Below are 23,772 nucleotides of genomic sequence, written 5' to 3' on the forward strand. Positions count from 1 at the left end.
CAGACATCCAGGACTTCAGTGGCTAAGGTTTTTCCAGAACCCTTGACTTCTAGACCCTCCTGAGACCAGTGGGGTTTTGGCTAAAGGCTCAGGATGGAGAAGCTTGCTCAGGGCCAGTCTAGACCCCAGGACTGAGGCCAGGATGGAGGAAAGACCTCTCAGGAAGCAGCCCTCTGTCCCGACTGCAGGGAAGAGAAGGTGGGTGGGAATTGGGTATGCCAACACCTGTCTAGTGCAGGAAGACAGAGAAGCCTGAAGAAGCCTGAGGCAGTGACGTTGATTTTGGCTTATTTCTGAGGATAAAGCCTGGCCTCCTGTTCCTATTTTACTTGCCCAGGCCCCTAGTTCTGTGTTCACTAATATCCAGGGATACCCTCGAGATCTCTAAGCAGAGGAGGGCAGGTTGAGATGGGCAGGGACCTGGCCATACTGGAGTTAAATCCAAGACCCCTGAGGGGTAAGGCCTCATGAAACCCTGGGGACACTGCTGATCTCTGCCTTCACCTCTTTCCAACCTCACAGTTGGCCTTATTGAGTTTTCACCCCCAACCCCTGTCCCCCAGCTGTGGTCTTTGCTAAGTCTGCCCCTCTCCTCCTAGAGCCCTTGGTTTCTTTAGTAAAGGAATCTCCCACCCTAACTACTACCACCAGGTGGGGACACTCTCCCTTGGACCAGCTGCTGCGTCTGCTTAGGCACTGTAGCATTCCTATTTGTTTCTACCCTGCCACTCCCTGGAGCTGAGCTAGCATCATCGCATCATGGGGTACTAAATGCTAAGGGAGCTGCCCAGGCAGGGGATCCTCCCCCCAGGCCCTGGGCTCCCTACCCTTGTTTTTCTGGGCTTCCCCCATGAGGTAGAAGTCCTACCACAGTGGGGACACTCTTTCGCACTCCTGTTGGAACAATATTCATTCAAATACTCAACAAACGTTCAAAGAATACTCTGTCTTGAGAGTTGCTCCAAAGGGGCTATGATGCCTCATGAGGCAGAAACTGATATTCAGCCAATTCTGGGGGGCTCTCTTGCTCCCTGGTCCTTGGTGTGGACCTCAGTGTTCTCTGCTGTTCCCATTCTGGGACCCAGCAACCTTCTGCTGGACTTCCCCACTTGTGGTCTGGCCTTGTGCACTGTGGCAATGCCTCCTTCAGGGAGAGAGGACTTCACATCTACTATCCTCAGGATCACAGAATCAAAGCTCTTCTAATTCACCCCTAAGGTTTGGCAGGCAGTGACCTTATCACTGAGCATTGGTGCCCAGAAGTGGGCATGCTGTATCCTGGAGCTGGAGTGGTCAGCAAGGCTTGGCTGGGCTCCAGCTCCAGAGCAAGCTCCACAGGCCCCAGACCCCCATGAAAAGCCAGTGCCAAGAAGGCTGTGAGGAGCCAACCTTGGCCAGGTCCCAGTCCTGGCCAGTTAAGGAGGGAAGAAGCACCACTCCATGGTCTTGTGCATCCATCAGAAACCCTGACCAGGTCTCCAGTGAAGCTGTTGCCCAGAGACAGCACATTCTGACCCATGCAGTTCAGTGGTGGGAGGGGTGGCAGGTAGGAGGGCTGTTCTTACTTTGCTTATCCCACAGGTTCATAGGACTCTTCCTCCTCTGTTGCTGCTATGCCTCCTACACAAGGCCCCCCTACTGGTCTTAACTGGCTGGTCCTTGCTAGTTGTAAGAGCTTTCTTTGGGTGCACCAAGCATTACAGGGGCCTGAGCCTGGGCCATCCCAGGGGAGCTCTAAGAACAAGTGGAACTTAACTCCAAGTGTAGCTGCTCCCCTTAGTGGGTACAGGAATGCCCCTAGTGCCTCCCAGCTTCTATCTCTGGGCCTTGATTTCCCTGCCCAGTCCCAGGCAGGCTTTGAAGGCTATACACGCCCGCCCTTCCTTCCGTCCAGTCCTGGACTCCTCAGGCCAGATGGTGGGGCCAGCTGGGCCCTCTCCTGCTCCAGAATTCCGTTCTCAGACTACCCACCCCCACAGCCCTTTGTTCCTGCCCAGGATGCACCTGGGTGGCCTCTGGCCCTCATTGTTTGCTCTGGGACCAGCAGAGCCACATCAGGGAGCAAGACAGACCAGGACCAGAACCACGCACCATGTAAGTAGCACACTGGGCCAGGGTCCCTGGGAATCAATCAAGCCACCCCAGAGTGTTCACCCAACTTTTCCTCCTGTGATCAGGGGAACTCACAGGGCTTCAGTATATCCTTAGTGTGAAGGAAATCCTGAAAAGACAGTCATACCAGAAGAAACAATCCCAGTCACCTGAACCCTCGGCGGATCCAGGGGCAAAACCTGCCCCCATCCAACTCGGCTGCATGGGAAGATTCTGTCTCATGTCTGCTTCTGACCACTGCGGGACAAAGAGCAATCCACCAGCTGATTTGTGTATTAGTGAAGATGGGAAACAGGTCCTAAAGGGAATGGAGCCCTGTTCTGGCTCCAGTGAGAGGTAACAGCACCCTGCAACCCTTCATGCCAGGGCTTTTCACTCATTACCCCCAGATAGTCCTAAACCACCTCACTGTTCTTCCTACACCCTCAACCCCTGAGACCTACCAAGTCTTCCTCTTCCATGTTAAGAGATGATGCCTGACAAGAGGGTCCCTTCTTGGGGGTCACCACTTCATAGAGGTGGAAACACGACCAGCACTGGTGCCCAACTTGGGGAGGACACTATGTGCAGACTCCTGCTCAGTGCCTATCTCATACAGTAGACTCCTTGATGGGACATGGCACTGCAGTCTCTGCAGAGCCTATCTGCTTCCTGCTGGATGGGTGTCTGTCCCCAGGCATTCTGGTTCTTTCTAGAAGTCAGAGGCCTCCTAGGGATAAGGATCCATCCTTCCAAGCTCTGCTCTGGGTCTGGTGTTTTAAGTCAGGTGGTCAGTTGGTTTTCCATACACCTTTGACCTGCCCTCATGCCCTTTATTCCCTTCTCCTCAGGAAAATTGGCACCCTCTTCTCCTGTACCCTCCCATGTTAGTTCTGGCCTGTGGGGGTCAGAACTCTGAATACCAGCAACTCAGGATCCATTCTTCACCCAAAACAGAACACAGGGCAATGTTTGCACGTTGAGACCCATCATGTCTGGACCTAAGACAACCTGAAATAATCCAAGCCACTGAGACTGTGAGAAGTACTGGTCTCTGATGGTATGGTTGGAGTTGACCATTGGATGCCACCAGGGCCCATGGTGCAGTCATCTGGGTCTAGGATCTTAGCCTCTCAAGTCTGTGGATGAAAAGGCCTTTCTGGATCTCTCCACTCTCACTAGAACCTGTTTTCTTCTTCCCATCCATCAGAGCTTCCCCTCAAAGAGGCTCTGGAACTTTCTCTAAGTCAAGGTGGAAGTGATGCTTCCCCAGTGGTGCAGCCCTGAGGCAGGCAGTATGAGCCTTGGCCTGGCCCTACAGGTACTAGGCAAATAAACTGGGCTATAAAAGGAGCACTTAGGGGTCAGGCTCAGGGTCTGGGTAAGGTATTCCTCCTCTCTGGAGGGGGGAAGCAGCTGTGGGGAAGCATGCTTCCCCCCCCCCGCCCCAGCACAGGTCCAGGTGGGTGGGTCAGCTCTTCCCAATGTGCAGGTGGTAGCCACATGGACTTCTTTGCATGTGACAATGTACAAGGGGACAAGACATTATTGCTGGACTGATTTCAGGGGGTTAAAAATCATTGCATACAAGATACAGAGGGGGCTGGGGATGTAGCTTAGAGGTGAGAGCACTTGTTTAGTATGTATAAGATCCCTGGTGGTTCCATCCCCATAGAGAAAGGGTGGGGGAGAAAGAGATGCTTAATTGCAGGTAGTATCTCCCCCCCTTACCTTTTCTCTGTACTTTTATACACTCCAAAAATCATCTAGAAGATACATTTCTAAAAGACAACCTTTGGGAGCTCCTAATGGCATGTGTCTGGGCTATGCTTGGGGCTTCCATTCTCAGGTATTGAGGGGGGCCCTTCTGTTGTTTCTGGGGTCTTAGCATGTCACAGAACTTGAGTGTCCCAGGGCAGGCTGGAACCTCTGGGTACATCTGCCCCTTCCCTCTTGGGGTTTCAAAGGTTCAGAGACCACATGGCAAGGGACTAGAGGAGGTGCACCCAAGTTCCCCACCATAGCTAGGTTCTTCTCACATGAAGAATGAGTCTGTAGAGCCACTGGGAGAAGCTGAAGGCTAGATACTGAGGTAACTTCTGAGGAGGCAGCAACCAGAGTTTTTGTGACTCAGGGGCAGGAGAGAGAGAAGGCAAGCTAGAGAAGTTCAAACTGGACATGTTTTAACAATTTAATACATTCAAGAATATTTACTAGAATAAAATAACCAAGTATCATTCATCAGTCAGCAGAAGCCTGTGATCCAAAGAAGTAGAAAAGTAAACTGGCCCTTTTGCAGTAAAGCTTGTGCTTGAAGGGAGAAGAGGCAAAGTGACTTCCTGGAAGCTTCATAGCAGGTACCCCTGGAATAAGAGCACCTCCAAATATAACTTTTAAAAAACAAAACAAAACAAAATCTGATAGTGTTATAAGGGTCCTGCTAGAAGAGGCAAAAAGCAATGCTTCTGGACCACCTGGGCCCTTACACTAATGTGGGCAGCTGACTTTCCCAGGGAATGGGGGGTTGGAGGTGAGCCTCCAAACAGGTGGATCTTCCCTAAGCCTACCCTCTGCTCCTGCTACTGGTCCTTGAATTCCAGAACAGACATGCTATCTCCATGGACACAGCCCATTGGCAGTGGCCACCTTTCCCCAAAACCTTCTTCCAGAAGACTCTGACAACCTCCACTTGAGAATGAGCTGCCAAGGCTGGACTCATGCAGTCAGCATGGGACAAAGTTGGGAACTGCAGACCTAGGAAAGTCTTCTTATTCATAGGACAAAACAGCTCACCCTCCATGATACAATAAATTAACAAAAACATGACCACAGATCAGACACCCTAGTGAACTTGAGGGCAAATGGGAGCAGAGGCAGCAACTCAAAAAAATTAAGTTGAGAGACAATTAGAAATGATGATTCTCACACTCACAACTGCCTGTCAGCAGAGCAACAAGGACAGGAATAAGAATAGAACTCAGGCAGAGGACTGAGCCAGGTGCCTGGAGGGTCTTCTGGCATGCTCTGAGACTTGATGGTGCTCACTTGGCCTCTCTTTTAGCTGAAAATGGGCTCAGAGCCCTCAGTCAGGGGCAGCAGTCTGACCTGCCAGGTTAAGACACTTCAGGGCAGACAGTTATCTATCTACTTGTGTTTTTAATAACCACTTTTCTAGGCTCCACAGATGCCTCAAACTCCTAGTCTAGAGCATCTTACTTGAATGTAGACCCTTTGCCCACAGCTGGATGTACCCGCAGTAGGGCTCCAGGGTACATCTTCTGTGCATCTGGTCAATGGGGCTGCCACCCTGCCTCCAGTGGTAGCCAGTCCTCCTCATGGTGCCTTGCAGGTGCCCAATAGATGTATTTTGGAAGTTAAGACAGTTCTTGACATTGTCTAAACTAAGGGCTACTGTGTCAGGCACACATGGGATGTGGGCTCCAAAATAGTTAAAGTCATCAATGGACCACCTCTAAGTAAGGCTGTGGTTCAAACAGCATAGAACCAGCACCTGGGGAAGGAGGGCACAGCTGTGTGGCATCTCCTTGCCGAATCCCTGCTGCCATCTGCCCTGGCCATGGAGGACACGGTTGCCCTGACGAAGGGAGAGGTAAGGCACTCTTATATTCCTGCCCACGAGGCGGATGTCTTGGCAAATCAGTGGTGATTTAAAATTACACTGTCTGGACTCCTTACGTTGTGTCCTTTTTTTCCTCCTGCTACTTCTTACTTCACTCCTTGCTCTCACCATGCTAATGTCCAAATTTTGTTTTATTCCTATGCTTACTAAAACAACTTAACTTTGGTACTAACAGATTAGGAGCTATTTTTCACAATATTGTTCATAATAAAACAAAAATTTTAACTAGGATAACTTTTTATAACCAGTCCTTTCACTCAGAAACCTGAAGCCAGAGCTGGGGCTGGAGGCAGATGGCCAGTGAGCCAAGAGCCCTGCCTGCTTTCTGCCAACAGAAGCCCAGTGGCAGCAGACATACCCGGCTGTGGGCCTGTGGGCTGGGAATGCCTGTTCTATGCTTCTTGACACTCTGTTAACTCAAGTTAAAAACTCCTAAACCACTGCAGCCAGGACAGCACTGTGGAAGGGGTTGCTGTCCCATTTCTGTAGTGATGCTAGAAACCAGGACATGTAAAGGGCCATAGCTGGATCCACCCCAGCCCTAGGGAGCAGACACCTGCCAGGTATCCTCTTTCCTCCTGGTTCACATCATCAATGGAACCCACATGGGTGACAGTCAAGAAGTTCTGTAGCTAAAGCTTTCACCAACTCCTGGGAGTCCCCCATAGTTCAATTCCTTTTCCCAAGTCTGGGTAGAGACAAGCCTCTTTGTTTTTACACCCTAGGGCACTTGATGGAGTTTGATGTTTTCTTCAGAAGAAAGTCAGCTTTTGTGTTGCGTGTTGTGCCCATAGCAAAGGCCATATGGAAGAGCCCAGTTCTTCACTGTGGACCATATGGCCTGAGTTCTCTGGACACAGAGTACTGGGCTGAGGCTCACACATTGCAGGGCAGCCCAGAGTCGCTGAAAGCTTTGGGGGTGCATAGCTAATGGTGTTGGTGTTGTTTGGTGACTGTTGAGGTCCCCAGCCAGTGGCAGCTTCTACTGGTATGCTCAGGTTTCAAAGTACTTGTAGATCGCAGTCACGTACAGCATCACATTTTGCCAATCTGGCCTTTCAGTCCGTACCATCTCATTAATGTCCTGAAAGTAAGAAGAGGCTTAGTTAGGATTGCAGGTTACCTCCTGTCCCATCCCAACAGGTTCCTTATCACACTGATAGTAGAGGATTTTTAGTCTAAGCCTGATTACACAATTCAGAGGCCTGGCTCAGGACACCTCCTCCATTTCTTTCAAGTGCAATGGGAGGCATCTTCTCCCAGGGTATCAGTATCATCCTCAAACTGCCTGCTCCTACACAAGCCTACCCCAGAGCCATATGCTGGGTTGTTTCCCTACTCCCTGCCACAGCTTCCAAGGCTGGAAGGGTTTCATTTGGTTTGGGGGACCTCTGATGCCCTGCTACCTGCCTCTCTTCTGAGGCCACTCCCCATGGGACACTTCTGAGAACCCTGTTTGGCTTCAGGCACTGGCTTGGGAGGGCTTCCTATTTTAGGGGCTACCAGTAGCAACACTGATGACCTTCACCATGGGCAAGTCAGAAATCATCAAAGACTCTATTCTTTTTTTAAGTTTAATTTTTATTTTTTAGTTATACATGGACACAATATCTTCATTTTTATTTTTATGTGGTGATGAGGATGGAACCCAGTGCCTCATGCACGGTAGGCAAACGCTCTATCTCTGAGCCACAACCCCAGCCCTTCAAAGACAATATTCTTTAGCTGCATTCTATATATTAGCAGTGACTTGTAAGACGGGAATTGACTGTATAAGGAAAATGAAATGGGGACTCATGGTCCGACAGCTCCCTGTCCCAGTATCTCAGGAGCTGTAACTCACTCACTGCTGCTGAAGAGCAAGGGTAGCAAGTCTGAGGACCATTCTACAGACAAGGAGCCCAGAACATGCTGCTGAGCACACAGGGTTGGGAGGGCCATCCTGTATATCTCAGTTTAGAAAACAGAAGGCTGTTTGCTCAATGCAATGTTCCTTTTTTTTTTTTTTGAGATAGAGTCTTGATCAACCCAAGTTGACCTCAAATTTGTGGGCTCAAGCAAACCTAAGCCTCCTGAGAAGCTGGAACTGTATCTGTGTGCCACCTTGATATTATATTTGTGGCGAGAATACTCTTATAGTGTAAATATGAGTATAAAAACTTCGGTAAGGTGAATGCAGCTGTTTTTATTCTTTTTTTTTTTTTTTGGCGGGGTGTGGTGTGGTACCAGATATTGAACTCGGGGGCATTCAACCACTGAGCCATGTCCCCAGCCCTATTTTGCATTTTTATTTAGAGACAGCGCCTGGCCATTTCTGAGGCTGGCTTTGAACTTGCAATCTTCCTATCTCAGTCTCCAAATTGTAATTCCAAACTGTAATCTGGGATTACATTATTAAAATAGCACCTGGCAGCTATTTTAAATTAGGGTTATTATGGGTACTCAGGGATGGGGAGGTGGCCCTGGAGGACTGCAGAGGAATGTGGGGGTCCCAGGAACTTTCTGTGATAGCCCCATGAGGCCTGAGTTACACACTGTAGTCTATGCCATGGTAAAGTAATCCATTTATACAGTAAAAGAATCCCTAGCAGTAAAAGCCCTGCTTTACATTTAGACATAGTATTTTCTTTCTTTCTTTCTTTTTTTTGTATCAGGGATTGAACCCAGGGGCGCTTAACCAGAGCCACATCCCAGCCCTTTTTATTTTTTAGAGACAGTATCTCACTAAGTTGCTTAGGGCCTTGCTAAGTTGCAGAAGCTGGCTTTGAACTTGCAATCCTCCTGCTTCAGCCTCCTGAGCTGTTGGGATTACAGGAATGCACCAGCATGCCTAGCTTGACATAGTATTTTCTCCCAGAACATTGGGTGACAAGACTCCTAACAGAATCATGTCTGTTTTGAGGTCCAGCAAAGGCTGGGAAGAAGCCTGAGAGGGACCCAAGGCCACATAGTTTTCTATACCTGTTTCTCTCATGGTGGGAGGCAGTTTCTCACAGCCCTTGTGAGGAAGTACAGGCAGCATTCCTCAGCCTCTAAAGCTATCTTCCTGGACTCAAGATGTACCCTCCCTCTCCCTCTAGATCAACAAAAGGCACATACTTGTATAAGATGTCTTTGACAGGGACATTTATAAACATGTGACTTTTTTTTTCTGAACCCCAGTATCTTGTTAAGGAAAAGGCAACAATAAGTAACCGTTCTCTGTGAGGCCTAAGGTGCCACTGGCAGCAGTGAGAACCCATATTAGTACCTCACCCAGATGGGACCCTATCTTGCCCGCGAGACTCTCATGCAGCCACATCTCCTAGTGACAACACTCTTCCTAACCAAGAGGGACTGTCTGTGACTTTTCAGTAGGGATAGGGGCTCACCAGTGTGGATTTGATGCCAACACTTTCAGCTGCCTGGAAGGCCAGTGTGAAGTTCCTTTTCTGTAAAAGAAATTATATTGCTGTAGTGTTCAGACAACATAAGGAGAAAAGTACTGTGAGGGACAGACACTCACCTCTGTTTGGGACTAAAACAAACCCATACTGGGACCCTGAGGACTCCCAAGTCTGTACCAAGGACCTCATGGATGCCTCTTGTGAGTCCTACTCATCCTCCTCTCTACCCAGCCAAGAAGCTGTCCACATACTTTCTTTCCTCACTCAGGAAGGTATACTTTTGACACACAGACCCTGAGCTGCCTAGATATGTACCCAAAAATACCTATTAAAAGGTGTTTTGATCTTCCTTTTGGGATCTTCAAAGGTTTTCTTCAGAGCTGGGGGCTGCTATGGGAGAGATGAGGGACCACGGCAGGGGTTCTGGACCTAGTCCCTGACCCTGAGGAGGTTGATGGATGAGATATCTTAAATGATGAACTGGAACTGTACAGAACTGCAGAAAGGGCCATGTCCTGAGATGACAAGAAGTTGGTCTGTTCTGGGGGGTACTGCCCTGACTGCTCATGCTACAAACAGCCCTTCCTATCCATTTCTTGAAGCCCCTGATCCTAAATCTTGCTCCTATTAGAGAGATCATCACATGCAGAATTGTGAACTGACCAAATGTTTCATGTGGTGGGTCAGGAACTGGCTCTCTGAGCACAAATGACCAATCTCAGATGAGACTGAATCAGAAAGTGACTGTCCTAGGCCAGCACTGTTGTGTGTGACCCAGTGATGGAAGGAGCCAACCATTCTGTGGCCTGCCTTACCTTATCTTGGCTGTTCAGTTCTTGATATGGAATGTGGGCTGGAAGATATGTATGCAGGAGTGCGCAGAAGGCTAGCCCATCGTTCCAGCTGCTACTGAAGTTTGTAATATCGATATTCTAAGTGAAAAGAAGAAAATCACGTAAATGACACATGTTGTGATCCTCCCAGGAGGTGCTTGGGAGATTGGAGAAGCCTCTGATGTCACATGGCTTCCAAAACATAAAAGCAAACCCCAGGCAGGGTGAGCTCTGGAGAATGTTTAGGGGCCACATCCCAAGACCCACCTTACTGTTTATGATTGGACATTTTATAAATGCCTCTATCCCTGCCCTCACATGGTCACATGATTTATAAGCAGCTCCATATAACTGAGACGCCTCCAGGCAGTTAAGGTTGGTCTCTCCAGTGCCTTAATATGGTGACAGTACAGACTGCAGGATGTGGGTGATGACCAACAAGGCTTAAAGCATCATTTACTAAAATGTAACTCATTCCCCATTGTTTGCTAAAGCACTTAAAAGAAACTCCAAGTCAGTGTGCATCTCAGAATATGCACAAACAAGAATACTGTCTTGAGGTGCTGACTTCCACAACCGGGCTGGGTTTCAGTACCACATGGCATTGGTGATCACTATAGTTTCCACTCTCACATGCCCACAGTTGAAAAAATAATTTTAACACTGGACTGTGTACTTTCCTTGCTGCTTGAAAACCACCTTGCCTTTCTTTTAAGGGGCCCTTACTATATGTCTAAATGAAATGTATTTGCAACTACACAAGACACATATTCAGAGTGTTTATTAAAGTGTAGCTAACTGGTATACAGTCTTTTTTATCTTTAATTTTTTTTTGACGGACACAATACTTTTATTTTATTTATTTATTTTTATGTGGTGCTGAGGATCCAACCCAGTGCCTCACATGTCAGTACACAAGTGCTCTACCACTGAGCTACAACCCCAGCCCTGGTATGCAGTCTTTACCCTTATTTTTAAGAATCCTTTTGAAGATAAAACTACATATTTAAATTGTGATAATTCACATATTACATAAATGTCACAGAGGAAAAAAAATATCCCAATACCTCCTCATTTCACATCTCACTTGTTTATTTCTTTCTCTAGGGATTGAACCCATGGATACTCAAATCACTGAGTATCCCAGCCCTTTTTTTTTTTTTTGCAGGGGAGGGGGGTGCTGGGTACTGGGGATTGAACTCAGGGACACTCAACTACTGAGCCATATCCCCAGCCCTATTTTGTATTTTATTTAGAGTCAGGGTCACTGAGTTGCTTAGTGCCTTGCTGTTGCTGAGGTTAGCTTTGAACTCACTATCCTCCTGCCTCAGCCTCCTGAGCCACTGGGATTACACGTTTGAGCCACTATAACTAGCATCCCCAGCCCTTTTTATGTTTTATTTTAAGACATGGTCTCATTGAGTTGCCCAGGATGGCCTTAAACTTGCAATCTTGCTGCCTGAGTTTCCCTAGTAGCTGGAATTTACAGGAGTGTCCCTGGCTCTCACTGTTTATTTCATGCCACCTTCCACTGCATTGACAGTCAGTTTCATAGGTTAACAGGAAACCCAACTTTTATTATTTAAGGTAAACCACCCAGCCCTTGAGTAGCATTTTTTATTCCTCCCAGGAATAAGTGAACCACACAATAATACCAACACTATTTATAACTGTGCAAAAAGATTTTACAAAACACCGTTTTATAAACTGATAGGTCCTCATGCCAAGAGGGGAACACAAGGCTCAGAAACAGGTAGGGCTTACAGGGAATGATGCACAGAGCTATGAGGATATGTCTATGCAGCCAGTGAGGGTCAGGTCAGGCTGGGCAGTTTCTGAGGAAATCGGCTTCATCTAGCCTTACATATGGAGGTGATTCCCTCACAGAGCATCCTGAGTTTCACCATCAAAGCCTATTTCCTCAACCATGACTGCATATGTGCAGAATCCAGCCCTCTGGCAGCTGCTGCTCCAAGCACAAGTGTTTGGTAGGACAGCAGTTCTGAGAGCTATTTCATAGGTTGCTTCCCCTTATTAACGTGACCATCAGAATGCTTCCAATTTCTCTAATCTGAACAAGAGATGTTGATCAATATCAATTGCTGTGAGGAAAGAGGTCACAACAAAGCACAGAGGATGGAAACCTGCCAAAAGCTAGAAGGAAAAGTGGCATAAGCTAGCAATGGCTGGGGTGCTACATATGACTCAGGTATCACTTGTCCAGTCTGGTGACATCAGCTGTGTCAAAACACTTGGGCCTGGTCAGAATCCTGCCTGTCTCAGTGCTGTGGTCCTCAGCTTTCCCAGTTGCTCTCCATCAGAGTCTCTACTCTGATCTTAAAAGTCACTGTTCCCTGAGGCATTCGGGTGATGTCGTGGAAGCGCCTCAAAATAAATGATGCTTCACAGTTACTGCCAATTTAAGAAGACTCCAGACAGAGAGACAGTAGACAGGAACATATGCACACACATGGCTACCCCTCTTATCACATCTGAATCTCAGGAAGTAACCAGCTAGGGCAACCAGCTCCATCTGGAAGAAAACTACAACCTATGAGAGGTGATCTGTCAAAGGTGCTCCACAGGCAGCAGGGAAGGCAGGGATAAAAATCCTTGCCCTAAGCATAAGCATCCTGTGATCAGTATTTCTAATTCTCATAGTTACCCCACAAATCTTTGTTTGTTTTGCAGTGATGGGACTGGAACCCAGGGTCTCATGCATGCTAGGCAAGTGCTCTTACACAACCAGCTTACCCTAAAGCAGTCTTAATAAAGGTTAGGCTCAGGGAAGCACAGACATTTACCCAGGCTGCAGATGGTCTGGTACAAGTAGCACAGAAGGGATATCCTGCTTTCCCACAGATGTCTAAGTAAGATCTCCTAACGCTGAGGAAAGTGCAACATTTCTGAAATAAGTGAACACTTGGATGCAGAGAAGAGGCAAGAATGAAGTATGCAAGACAAATGAACAATGGGCCAGGACTGACTGGCAACATGATCTGCAGGGGCCACAGCAAAATAAAAATGCAAGGCCCCTTGTTCAGAAAGCAAAGGAAAAAGTCCATTAAAGGTACTGAAAAAAAAAGTTTCAAAGCCCTTTCCTACTCCTCCTAGGACTCCAACTGGTACTTGTGACTAAATTGTTGATGAAAAAGCCAAGGACATTGGCCTTGTCCTGTAAAAAGTGTGGCAGGAAGCTTTTAATAACATGTGAGGCTCCCTGCGAGGCCAATGGCAACAACTCACTCGAGGTCACATTCACTTCTGGAGGAAGACAGATCTCCTCTTCCTGCCACAACTGCCCTTTCTGCTCCCTGAAACAGGCTCTCCAGCAGGGTGGTGGACATGTCTGGCCTCATTGTTAACCTCACAGCAAAGGCTCTTGTGCCCTGCCTACCAGGCTGTGGGAACCTGGGCCTTCTATCTCACTTTCTCCAGACACATCCAACCCCAGTGGGGAAGGAGCTACAGTTCAGGTACCCATTCCACCTGGAATCTGGAGGAAGTCAGGCCCCTAGGGTTTGAGGTGAAGGGCAACTAACAATTGTCTCTTACAACATTTTAGATAAAAAGAAAGCCCAAACTTAGGCAGTTGCCACATCCCTTACCCTCTGGGGCTGGAGAAGAGCCAGGCCAGGCTGTCTGCTTATGGCACTGCTAAGAGGTAAGTTGGGGGCTGGGGATTCTGAGGTCATTAAGAAGCAACCCACTGGCACCTTTGCCTCTTAGTCCCACCCAAAGGCTCTGTGGGGAAGAGGACAGCAAGGTCTTGAACAGGGGTGTTCCTTGGAAGTAGGGGAAACCTGCTCCCAATCCTACCAGTTATTGTTTTTAATGTTCATTGTTTTTAATGTTCAGAGCTAATGAAACTAAAGAAATAACAACTGACTATACAAAGGTCTGCAAAGAATGAAGCTGTTTCTCTGAGGCTGAAAAGCACAGTGCTGGGAAAGACAGAGAGGAAGAAGGGAACTCCTACCCTTTCTCTGTGGAGCTCTCCAGAGTGTGACCATCATGGTACAGTAACACAATGACAGGATTGGCAAGTATCTTGGAGAAGAAATATACTAAAAGGTACAAAATCATGCTGAGTTATCAGAGAAACAGCTTTTCCCTTCCTACCCAATGAAGACCTGCCTGGGTGGGGGATGGTAGCAGGAATGGGTGCCAAGATCCTGAGGCTCTAATCATACTTTTTCAGGTAGTCACCAGAACCAGCCTCTGGCCATTCTCTCATGCCTTTTCTCCTGACCTGGACCTCACAGGATAGTCTGGGAGCAGCCTGATGTTCCATCCCTGCCAGCAAGAATTCAGGGCTAAACTTCCTGTTGTTTTCTGAATAAGGGACAATATCAGAGTGCAGTTAGGTGAATTTTCCTTGGAACTGCTAGTCTTTGCAAAGTGTCACTCCACCTCTACCCATCAGGGCCAAATAAAGTGAAAGCCTGGATTTTCTTGACAACTGAAAAAAGCTCAAGGTTTTGTGCCTTGGGAAAAACAGTTAAGCATCAGTAATGAAGCTTGTAGGGTGGGGGCCAGGCCCAACACATGATTCTGGCTCAGTCTTGGGCTTCTATAAAGTAGAAGTATACAAATGCTGACCCACACAGATGATGGGTCATTAATCCCCTAGGAAACTGCTGTGCTTTACACATGTAAGAAGTCTTTTTGGTTTTGTGTCCTTATTGTAGACAAGGCAGGTGCTATGAAGCAGACAGTACCAATCCCATCCAGACACTACAAGCAATAGCATCACTGGATGCCCTAACCTGCTTTCCCTTCCTGGAGCCTTGCTTGTCCCCAATGTATAATGAACCCTATAAATCTCCACTTTTCTTCACATGAAAATATGGAGCATAATCATTGGCCTTTTGGAATGTGGTTCTCTTCCTTTACTCTTTCTTTTTCTGAGGTTTGGATGAGGAACTGAGATAACTATCCAAAATCCTAACAGCTAAAATACTGATTCAACATTAATTGGAAGGAAAATTGTTCTACAACAATTTGTTTCAAAGCAATTCAAGTGCCATGAGGCAGAGCTTGCCTACTGTGGTAGGACTGAAGGGACAGCACTATGTGGAACTGTCTTTTGTAGGCCTGCAAAGGTTTTGTGGGATCAGAATAAAAACAGAAGAAGAGTGTAGGTTCCAGAGCTGTGTTCTTCCATTAATGGCAAAGACCTTCACCTTAAAGAGGAGGAGGCAGCAACATCCTCAGTCTGTGGCATAAGCATATACTTGCATGTGAATGTTGCCACAGCCATGCTCTTGGGAACAGATAGGGGGAAAAAAGGAAGCTGAGTGTTCTGGGCAAAGGACTGAGGACAGACTGTTCTTTATGAGGATTCATTTGTCCATTTGGTGAATCCTCACCTGAGCCCAGGCCCTGGATCATATCTTGGCTTTCTGTTCTTTTAGAACAGAATTGGATAGGTGAACCTGACACAGTTCAGAGTGGGAGGAAGGCTTCAAATTTAAAGTGTGGTTAAACTGGGATCAGAAAAACAGAAGCAAGGGAAGAGTGCTGAGGAGCATTCATGTCAGCTAGGGAAAGGAGCAGGTGCTATAGAGATGCTTGGGAGCTGTTATGGTTTAAATGTGTGTCCCCCCAAAGCTCACATGTGAGACAGTGCAAGAAGGTTCAGAGAAGAAATGATTGGGTTATAAGAGTCTTAACCCAATCAGTGATTTAATCCCGTAACAGGGATTAACTGGCAACTAAAGTGGTAATGAATAGCTGGAGGATATGGGAATTGGGGCATGGCTTTGGGTGTATATCTGTATTTGGCGAGTGGATTCTCTTTTTGCTTCCTGACACCATGATGTGAGCTGCTTCCCTCTGCCACCCTCTCCTGCCATGATGTTCTGTCTCACCTCAAGCCCCAAGGAATGGAGCCGGCCTTCTATGGACTAAGACCTTTGAAACCATGAGCTCTCAAACTTTTCCTCCTCTATAGTTTTCCTGGTCTAGTCTTTTAGTCACAGCATCGAAAAAGCTTACTAAAACAGGAACTAAAGCAAATAGATTTGGTGAGAGCCTGGGCATGTGTAGAGAGGGCTGTAGTGCCAAGGATGATCCTTGGCTTTATGGGCAGAACTGAATGCCCATGATGACTTTCACTGAGGCAGAGCTCACTAGAGACTGGGTGTCAAGTAGATGAGGAAGTAATATTTTGGATGGAGACACCCAAAGAAGGCCCACTAGCACTGACACTAGGGTGTGAAGCTCATGAGAGGCAATGAGGAGAGAAAGAAAACATGATATCATTAGTGTCACAGGTAGAATCATTTAGGAATGGTGCAGAAGGCAGTAAGATGCAAGGAAGCTTTGGAATTCTCCCAAGTAATGGCCACACCCCAGAGAACAGCTTTTAAAAGGACACAAAGGAAGGCCACAGAGCAGGGAGAGGCACCAGAAGGCAAAGGAAGAGAGTATTTAAAGGACAAGGTTGGGGGTGCAGCTCAGTGGTAGAGCATTTGCCTAGCATGTGCCAGGTCCTGAGTTTGATTCCCAGAACCACACAATCAATCAATCAATCAATCAATCAATCAATAAATACAAACAAATAAATAAATAAATAAGAGAGAAAGAGATAGAGAAGGGAACAGTCTATGCCACGGTGCTGCTGAGAGGCCAAGAGGACTTTATAAAAATTATCTCCTGAAGTTAGGAACATTTGGGCCTCCATTAGTCATAATGAGCAATGGCCCATTAAAGGAAAAAGAGCCACAAAGATTTTCAGAAGCCAGAGCAATACAAAGGTGAATAACCTATAATAGTGCTACAACTTTCACAAACACCTTTTTGACAATGTGTTTATTTCACAAAGGTTGTCTAGAAATGGGATTTCAATTTTTAAAAAGTGGCCTTTTGTCCTCTCTTCCTGCAAGTGGTGATCTGTCAAAAAGATTCACCAAACTCATGGCTCAAAACCCCACAAAATCATGTAAATCAAGAGGTTCAAATCATGCAAATCAAGAGGTTCAAATCTGAAGTAGTAATGAGTAGCTGGAGGAGATGGGAATTGGGGCGTGGCTTTGGGTACATATTTGTATCTGGTGAGTGGATTCTCTTTCTGCTTCCCGACACCACGATGTGAGCTGCTTCCCTCTGCACCTTCTCCCGCCATGATGTTCTGTCTCACCTCAAGCCCAGGGCCTTCTATGGACTAAGACCTCTGAAACCATGAGCTCTCAAACTTTTCCTCCTCTATAGTTTTTCTGGTCTAAACTTTTAGTCACAGCATTGAAAAAGCTTACTAAAACAGGAACTAAAGCAAATAGACTTGGTGAGAGAAATGAAAATGCCCAGGCCATAAAGTGTACACACACCTGAAAAGTCACCAAGTCTCTGAAAGATGTCACTTTAATCAAGAAGCAACATGCAGGGCTAGGGTTGTGGCACTTGTCTAGTACATGTGAGGCACTGAGTTCAATCCTCAACACCACATAAAAAAACAAATTAATTAATTTAAATAAAGATATGTGTTCATCTACAACCAAAAAACATTAAGAAAAAGAAGCAGCAGCAGCAGCAGTGGTAGTGGCGGCGGTGGCGGCGGCGGCGGCAGCAGCAAGATGTGCCATTCCAGTGTCGTAATGGTAGGTGGTATGTGTTCACAGGTCAAATAGTGGGCTGGACGCAAGGTTGGTGGCTCAAAGAGTGTTAATTTTTTTAAAATATATTTTTTATACCTTTATTTATTTGTTTTTATGTGGTGCTGAGGATCGAACCCAGGGCCTTGCATGTGCTAGGCGAGTGCTCTGCCACTGAGCCACAATCCCGGCTATATATGTATATATATTTTTTTTAGTTGTTGATATATATATTTTTTATTTATTTATACGTGGTGCTGAGAATGTAACTCAGTGCCTCATACATACCAGGCAAGTGCGCTACCACTGAGCCCCAGGCCCAGACCAAGAGTGCTAAATTTTTACTTAAAAAATGCAGAGTAATGCTGACCTGAAGGGTTCAGATGTAGACTCTCTGGCCACTAAACACATCTAGGTGAATAAAGCACCCAAAGATGTGCTGCCACACTCACAGAGCTTATGGTCAAACTAACCCATACAATGAGCATCCATGCTACACTGAGCAATCCTTACTAAAAGGAGCATACTGTTCCTCAACCAGAAGAGGAGGTTGCACTAAAGAAAAAGATAAAACAGAAAAAAACAAGCACTTATGGCACAGGAATAAATTCAGCATAAAATAAATGCAAATGAAAAGTAAAAGAAGGGGCTGGGATGTGGCTCAAGCGGTAGCGCGCTCGCCTAGCATGCGTGCGGCCCGGGTTCGATCCTCAGCAGCACCACATACCAACAAAGATGTTGTGTCCGCCGAGAATTAAGAAAAAATAAATAAATGTTAAAATTCTCTCTCTCTCTCTGTCCCCCTCTCTCACTCTCTCTTTAAAAAAAAAAAAAAACATTAAAAAAAAAAAAAAAAGAAAAGTAAAAGAAAAAAAGTGCCCTTATGTCCTTGGTGTGGGCTGTGGGCATAAGGCAAGTTCTTATCTTCTAGGGGTTTCCCTCCTTTGAAAGACTGCTTATTTGCTGTAGATTAACAAAGTGGCTGTAGCACCAAGGGCTCCAAGTCTGACTTCTACATGGCCAGCTACTGGGACAGGCCAACAGATCTCTTCAAAATAAACTCTTTATTTGAGCCAAACCAAATTTTCTTGGAGGGGAAAATGCACACTAATAGACAGACTTTCTATTGTTCAGTATTTGCTGGCAATGGTACCAATTTCTCTAAGAAGGAAACAATTTTCTTTTTAAAATAAAGACACAGGAAACACACTAGTAATTAGAATGCAAGTTTTTCTTAGTGATAAATTAACATTGTGCATTTTGTTTTCAGGTCAATTTAGGGCTTTTCTGCTCTATGTGTTGGTTCTGTCTCGATCATCTGATGTGACCAAAAACAAGAGCTGTTGTGCAACACAACAAATGTTCCAAAAAGACTCTGCAGGAGGTTAGAGCACTTGCCTCGCATGTGTGAGGTGCAGGGTTCCATCCTTTACACCACATAAAAATAAAAATATAAAATAAAGGCATGCTGTTCAACTATAACTACAAAAAAAAAAAAAAAAAAAAAAAAGACTGTAGGGACTCAACTAGGAAGCTCTGCCCATTTTCTCCTAAGGGCTCATATTGGTTTTTCCATTTAGGAAACATGGACTACAATGTGACAGGGACAGGTGTGGCCTGTTTCATGGTATATCCAGTGTCTTTTCCGTTCTCCTAAAGTTACATTTTTTAAGACTGTGACATCCTTGGCTGGATGGTATCTCAGTTTCCCCTCAAGGCCTCTTGGTGTGGACCAGAACATCTCCCACTCCACCCAGCTCCTCTAATTTTTCAGGGGAAGCATCCTCTGTCTGGCCTTCAGGTGGGCCCTATCTTCATTCTGCAGTATGCACTGAGAGTTGTGGGATGGCATACGAAAGCCAAGAAATAACACAAATCTCCACAAAATAGAGTAGTAAAAAGTATGTCACAAAACATCTCAAAATGTTTCAATGTGTCTGAAGTTTATTTAAGGGCCATAAAATACAACCCAAAATAATACCACATGCTCTTTAAATAGCTATTAAGGTTCTGATCTATTTAAGGAAATGCCATTTTTATGGGCACAAGGCAGGAAGCCAAAGGGCATGATTCATCTTTCATCATCCATTTCCTCATGCCCATCAGGGCTGCGGACAGCGGAGTCCTCCCGAGAACTACCTTCATGCTACTGAGCATGAAGGAAACCTGCTTGGGGTCACAGGCTTGACCTTCAGGAACAGGAGTTACTAACCAAATCCCCAGGCCATAGGGTAGGGTCCAGAGGGTGTTTGTGGGCCCTGAGTGAGGAAGGAGGGGCACCTTTTGTGTGCTTGGTATGATGTGGGGGATGTCATATCTATTCTGTCAGTGTTGTTAAAACACAGAAGACTTAGAGGTCCTGGAAGGGATAAAGGGGACCCTACAGAGTGTGACCACGCTATCTCCTTACTGAAGTTGACCCAAGCTCTGCTCCAGGTCAGGGGAGGGGTGCATCACCAAGTCTAGGTGTTGGCATCTCCATGGCAGAGAGGAGAAGGAAGAAGTCAGGGCAGCCAGGCAGTGAGCCTCCCACAGGGTCTTGTGCCTTATTGTAGGAGCTTCAATAAGGACTCTCAGTTCTCCTAGTGTGCCACAATCACCTGGCAAATGTTTTCAGGTTTTCCTATGCTCAGTTCTACCTCAGAGAGTCTGACACAACTGGCTAGAGTGGGTCTGGGTATCTTTTTTTTTAAAAAAAAGCTCTCCCTCCAGATGACCTGTTTGTGTACCCAGAAAAGGACCACTGATCCAAACCCCAAGGGTGGCTGCTTATTATAATTTTTTGATCTCTCTAATATCCATGTTTTGAGGGAAAAAAAATTAGGCATTCCACTGGGTGTGTGTGGGGGGTAACAATTCTGGAGCTAGGTGGTAGTGATGTAATTGTAAGACTTAAAAATGGTAAATTTTGCTAAATGTATTTTTTTTTAACCACAGTTAAAAGTTTGGCAGATGTTCTGAATAACACACCCAATAACTACACCAGGTAGATCTCTTAAGAAACTAACCTATTCTGGAAGTTTATTGAGAAGTTATATTGCTTAAATTCAGAGGATTCACAAAGGGGTTTTATTGGAAATGTATTATAGCCCTGCTTTAAAAAAGTTATTAAGCTGTAGCTTCCTTCACCATTAGGAAAAATAGAACCTCTGGTAACTCAGAAGGAACCTGATGCATCATCCCCTGCGAACCACTGTTCCAAAGCCCAAGGGAGTTTGTCCCTTTGAGAGAAGCAACAGTCCTATTTAACCACAACAATGTTGCCCAATTGGCTCAAAGCAGCAAGCAACTTCTAGAATGTAACTTCTAATACACTGAAGCATCACAAAAACAAAACCTAAGGTATAATAATATGTTTTGGGGTTAATGTGCTATAACTTTTTTTAGTAAAATGAATCTCTTTTGAGGTGACAGTTCAGAAAATGTCACCCTAAAAAATAGGTGACCTCTTGTTTCCCACAAACCTCTCCAAAGGCAGAGCTGACATTTCATGGAGAAGCATACAGGAACCGTGATATCAGCTTTCTGGGAATTCAGGAAACTGCTCCCAGGAAGAGACGGGTGTCTGGAAAGAGCCTCTGGCTCGGTCACCACTGATTAATGAACTTGGGGCATGTTGTGAGCCATTTTATTAGATGCTTAGGAATTGGTTCTGTTGTTCCCAGTTAACATTTCCACAGATTTAGTTTAGCTCTGGCAGGAGTTATTACTAAGTAAAATGTAATTTTGACTACACAGGACACGTATAGTGACCCTCAATCAACATTTTCCATGGTGTGTGCTCTGGGGAAAGGCTTGGGCCAAGATGAAAGACAGGCAGAGGGTGAGGAAGTCATGGCTTGTCCTAACCACCAACAGCTTTTCGATCTATTATGCATGTTCTGAGGGAAAGAAAATTAGGCATTCCAAAACATCCTTGGAGGACTTCTTTAGTTTATTTTCAGAACAAGGGTCACAAATTTTGTGTTCAGACTCTGAGACAGAGATGTGAAACTGGGTGGTGAGGACCCTCCAGGCTTCCCAAATGCAACCAGCCATAGCTTACAAAGAAACCTTTTCAAATGCCTTTTCTAAGAAGGTTCTTCAGTTCATGCTACAACATTCTGGTTACAGGAAGCTGCTCTTTACTTCAAAGGCTGACTGCTGTCCACTAAACTTGTAATAAATTTTTCATATGAATTTGTAATCTACTTCTCTATAGATCACTGAAACACAAAAGGTGAGGTAGGAGGGCCATCAGTTTCTAATTCCCATAGACTGGGCCTTGAATGTTGATACCACTGCCTAAACTAGTTACAGGTCCTTGAACATACCATTTTAACTCATATGAGCCCACTTTTCTCAAGTGCAACAAATGGAAAAAAATAATCAATTATGAGCATTTAATAAGATGACCTCTACAATGTGCACACAGATTCTCTGGCCAGAGCTCAACACATTCTGTCTTTTCTACTCTTCCCAATATAGTGTTGATTCCACTTTCTAAAATACAGGACAAGCATGAAACACAAGATGCTTCCCCCTACCCCAGGAAAGGTCTATGAGTATTGAAGTCAGTCAAGCTCATACCCCAAGTGAACAGTCCCAAACTTCAAGATACCCTGCCATCTGGCCAGAGATGAAGACTGGATGTTTCTGGGAATACAGCATGCACTGCAATGATATGTATTTACATAACTGTTTCTCTTTTAGGCTTTTCAGGGTTGGGCTTAAATCTTTTTTTTTTTTTTAAATTTTTTGGCCTATATCTCTACTCCTTTCTCTTTTTAAAATTTTCAGATGGGGTCTTGCTAAATTGCCCAGGCTGGCCACAAACTTGCAATCCTCCTGCCTCAGTCTCCCAAGTCACTGGGGTTATAAGTGTGCACCACTGTACCCAGCAAGGGTAGGCTTAATTTTGACCAAAGGCTGAACGGAAAGACTGGTACATTCCTAAGGTACTTAGCAGAGGTTTGTTGAACAACATGATGGTATTAAAAACTCTAAGTAGAAGAAAGTCAGAAACAAAATCCAAAGAATCTGAAAGTTTCAATATATAGAGAGGCTGTATTACCCAAAGACCACAGCATACTAATTAATTCCCAGAAAGGGTGGGACCATTGCATTCATGGTAAAACTCAATGTATGTTTTGAATGCATAATTATTTTCTTGGTACTCACAACTTAGAGGAGGCTCGCCTGCCCATATCATCCCCCAAAGACACGTGATGTATATCAAGACAACATGGAGTCTTGATGTCTGGTCTTCTTAGTCATGGCACTTCCCATTTCTGAAATTGTAGGTGATGCATTCAGGCATTTAGGCCATCCAAGTACAGGCAGCCTGGATGTGAAATGTCCATGGTCTTGCTGGAGTTCAGGGAGGAAATGCTCTCAGGAAAGAGACCCTCAACTTAGCATACTAACCTTACAATGAACCTATTTGATTGCTTACAGAAGGAACTGAATTAATAGTCTCTTAAATCTGTTTATGTATTAGTTTCTATACCTACCAGGTACCATTTTGGCAGACAGAAAATGGCAAAATCTCTTTTAAAAAAAAGGTATCACACCTCTGGTAGCCTCTTAGCCCAGAGCCCCAGACTCCCAGACTGAATGGTTTACTTACCTTTCCTTTAGTGCAACAAATGATTAAAAGAAACCAAAAAACATTTTACTTTAGATCAAATATAACAAGATATCTACCATGGGAAGAATATGACCAACAGAGCTGGTCCCAGGGCCCAGAGAGAAGTCAGTACTCTGCTGTGGTGGCCCTGTATGTGGCACTTTGCTCCTAACCTCATATATTGCTTTTCTCATTGTGTTATACATATGAGTTTGTTTCCAGCTTTTCTTGCTGGTTTTTTTTTTTTTTTGGTACAAAACACAGGATGCAGCAAAATAGAGTTGAAGACCACATAGTAATAGCAGAAGTATAAAGGCCATGCAAAACTGGAATTCTACATGGGACAATAAATGAGTGTTTGAAAAGATAAATAAGTTATTAAAAAAAGGTTAGATTATACCTAGAAAAAGGACTAATTTTTAAAGGCCTGGAAACAACATGTTTCAGTAATAATTTTGAAAGTTCCAAGAAGGGTGGGAGGGAAAGGGCAGGAAAGGGCAGGGGATTAGCAAGGATGGTGGAATGTGATAGACATCATCATCCAAAGTACAGGTACGAAGACACAAATTGGTGTCAACATACTTTATATACAACCAGAGATATGAAAAATTGTGCTATG

General features: G+C 45.4%; 1 protein-coding gene and 1 long non-coding RNA gene across 8 annotated transcripts in view; one reads left to right on the forward strand and one right to left on the reverse strand.

Moving 5' to 3' along the window:
• Positions 1–4,268: 4,268 nt before the first annotated feature.
• Positions 4,269–23,772, reverse strand: part of Specc1l (sperm antigen with calponin homology and coiled-coil domains 1 like) — a 144,585-nt gene continuing 125,081 nt past the window's right edge. For all 6 annotated transcript variants that reach the window (XM_005334446.5, XM_021732631.3, XM_021732632.3 and 3 more), the window contains 3 exons: positions 9,933–10,049; positions 9,103–9,162; positions 4,269–6,815 (listed from right to left, as the gene is read on the reverse strand). In XM_005334446.5, the coding sequence (XP_005334503.1) occupies positions 6,726–6,815; positions 9,103–9,162; positions 9,933–10,049 (267 nt within the window). In that variant the 3' untranslated portion in view covers positions 4,269–6,725. The remainder of the gene's footprint in view (positions 6,816–9,102; positions 9,163–9,932; positions 10,050–23,772) is intronic.
• LOC144375166 (uncharacterized) lies at positions 13,126–15,602 on the forward strand. Of its 2 annotated transcripts, XR_013434648.1 has the most exons (4): positions 13,126–13,426; positions 13,516–13,614; positions 13,809–14,024; positions 14,152–15,602. It is a non-coding gene; the product is annotated as an uncharacterized LOC144375166 (long non-coding RNA). The 2 variants fall into 2 exon arrangements; XR_013434647.1 differs by having other exon boundaries at positions 13,809–15,602.

The sequence above is a fragment of the Ictidomys tridecemlineatus genome, chromosome 2 (genome assembly GCF_052094955.1).
Source record: "Ictidomys tridecemlineatus isolate mIctTri1 chromosome 2, mIctTri1.hap1, whole genome shotgun sequence".
NCBI classification, from domain to species: Eukaryota; Metazoa; Chordata; class Mammalia; order Rodentia; family Sciuridae; genus Ictidomys; species Ictidomys tridecemlineatus.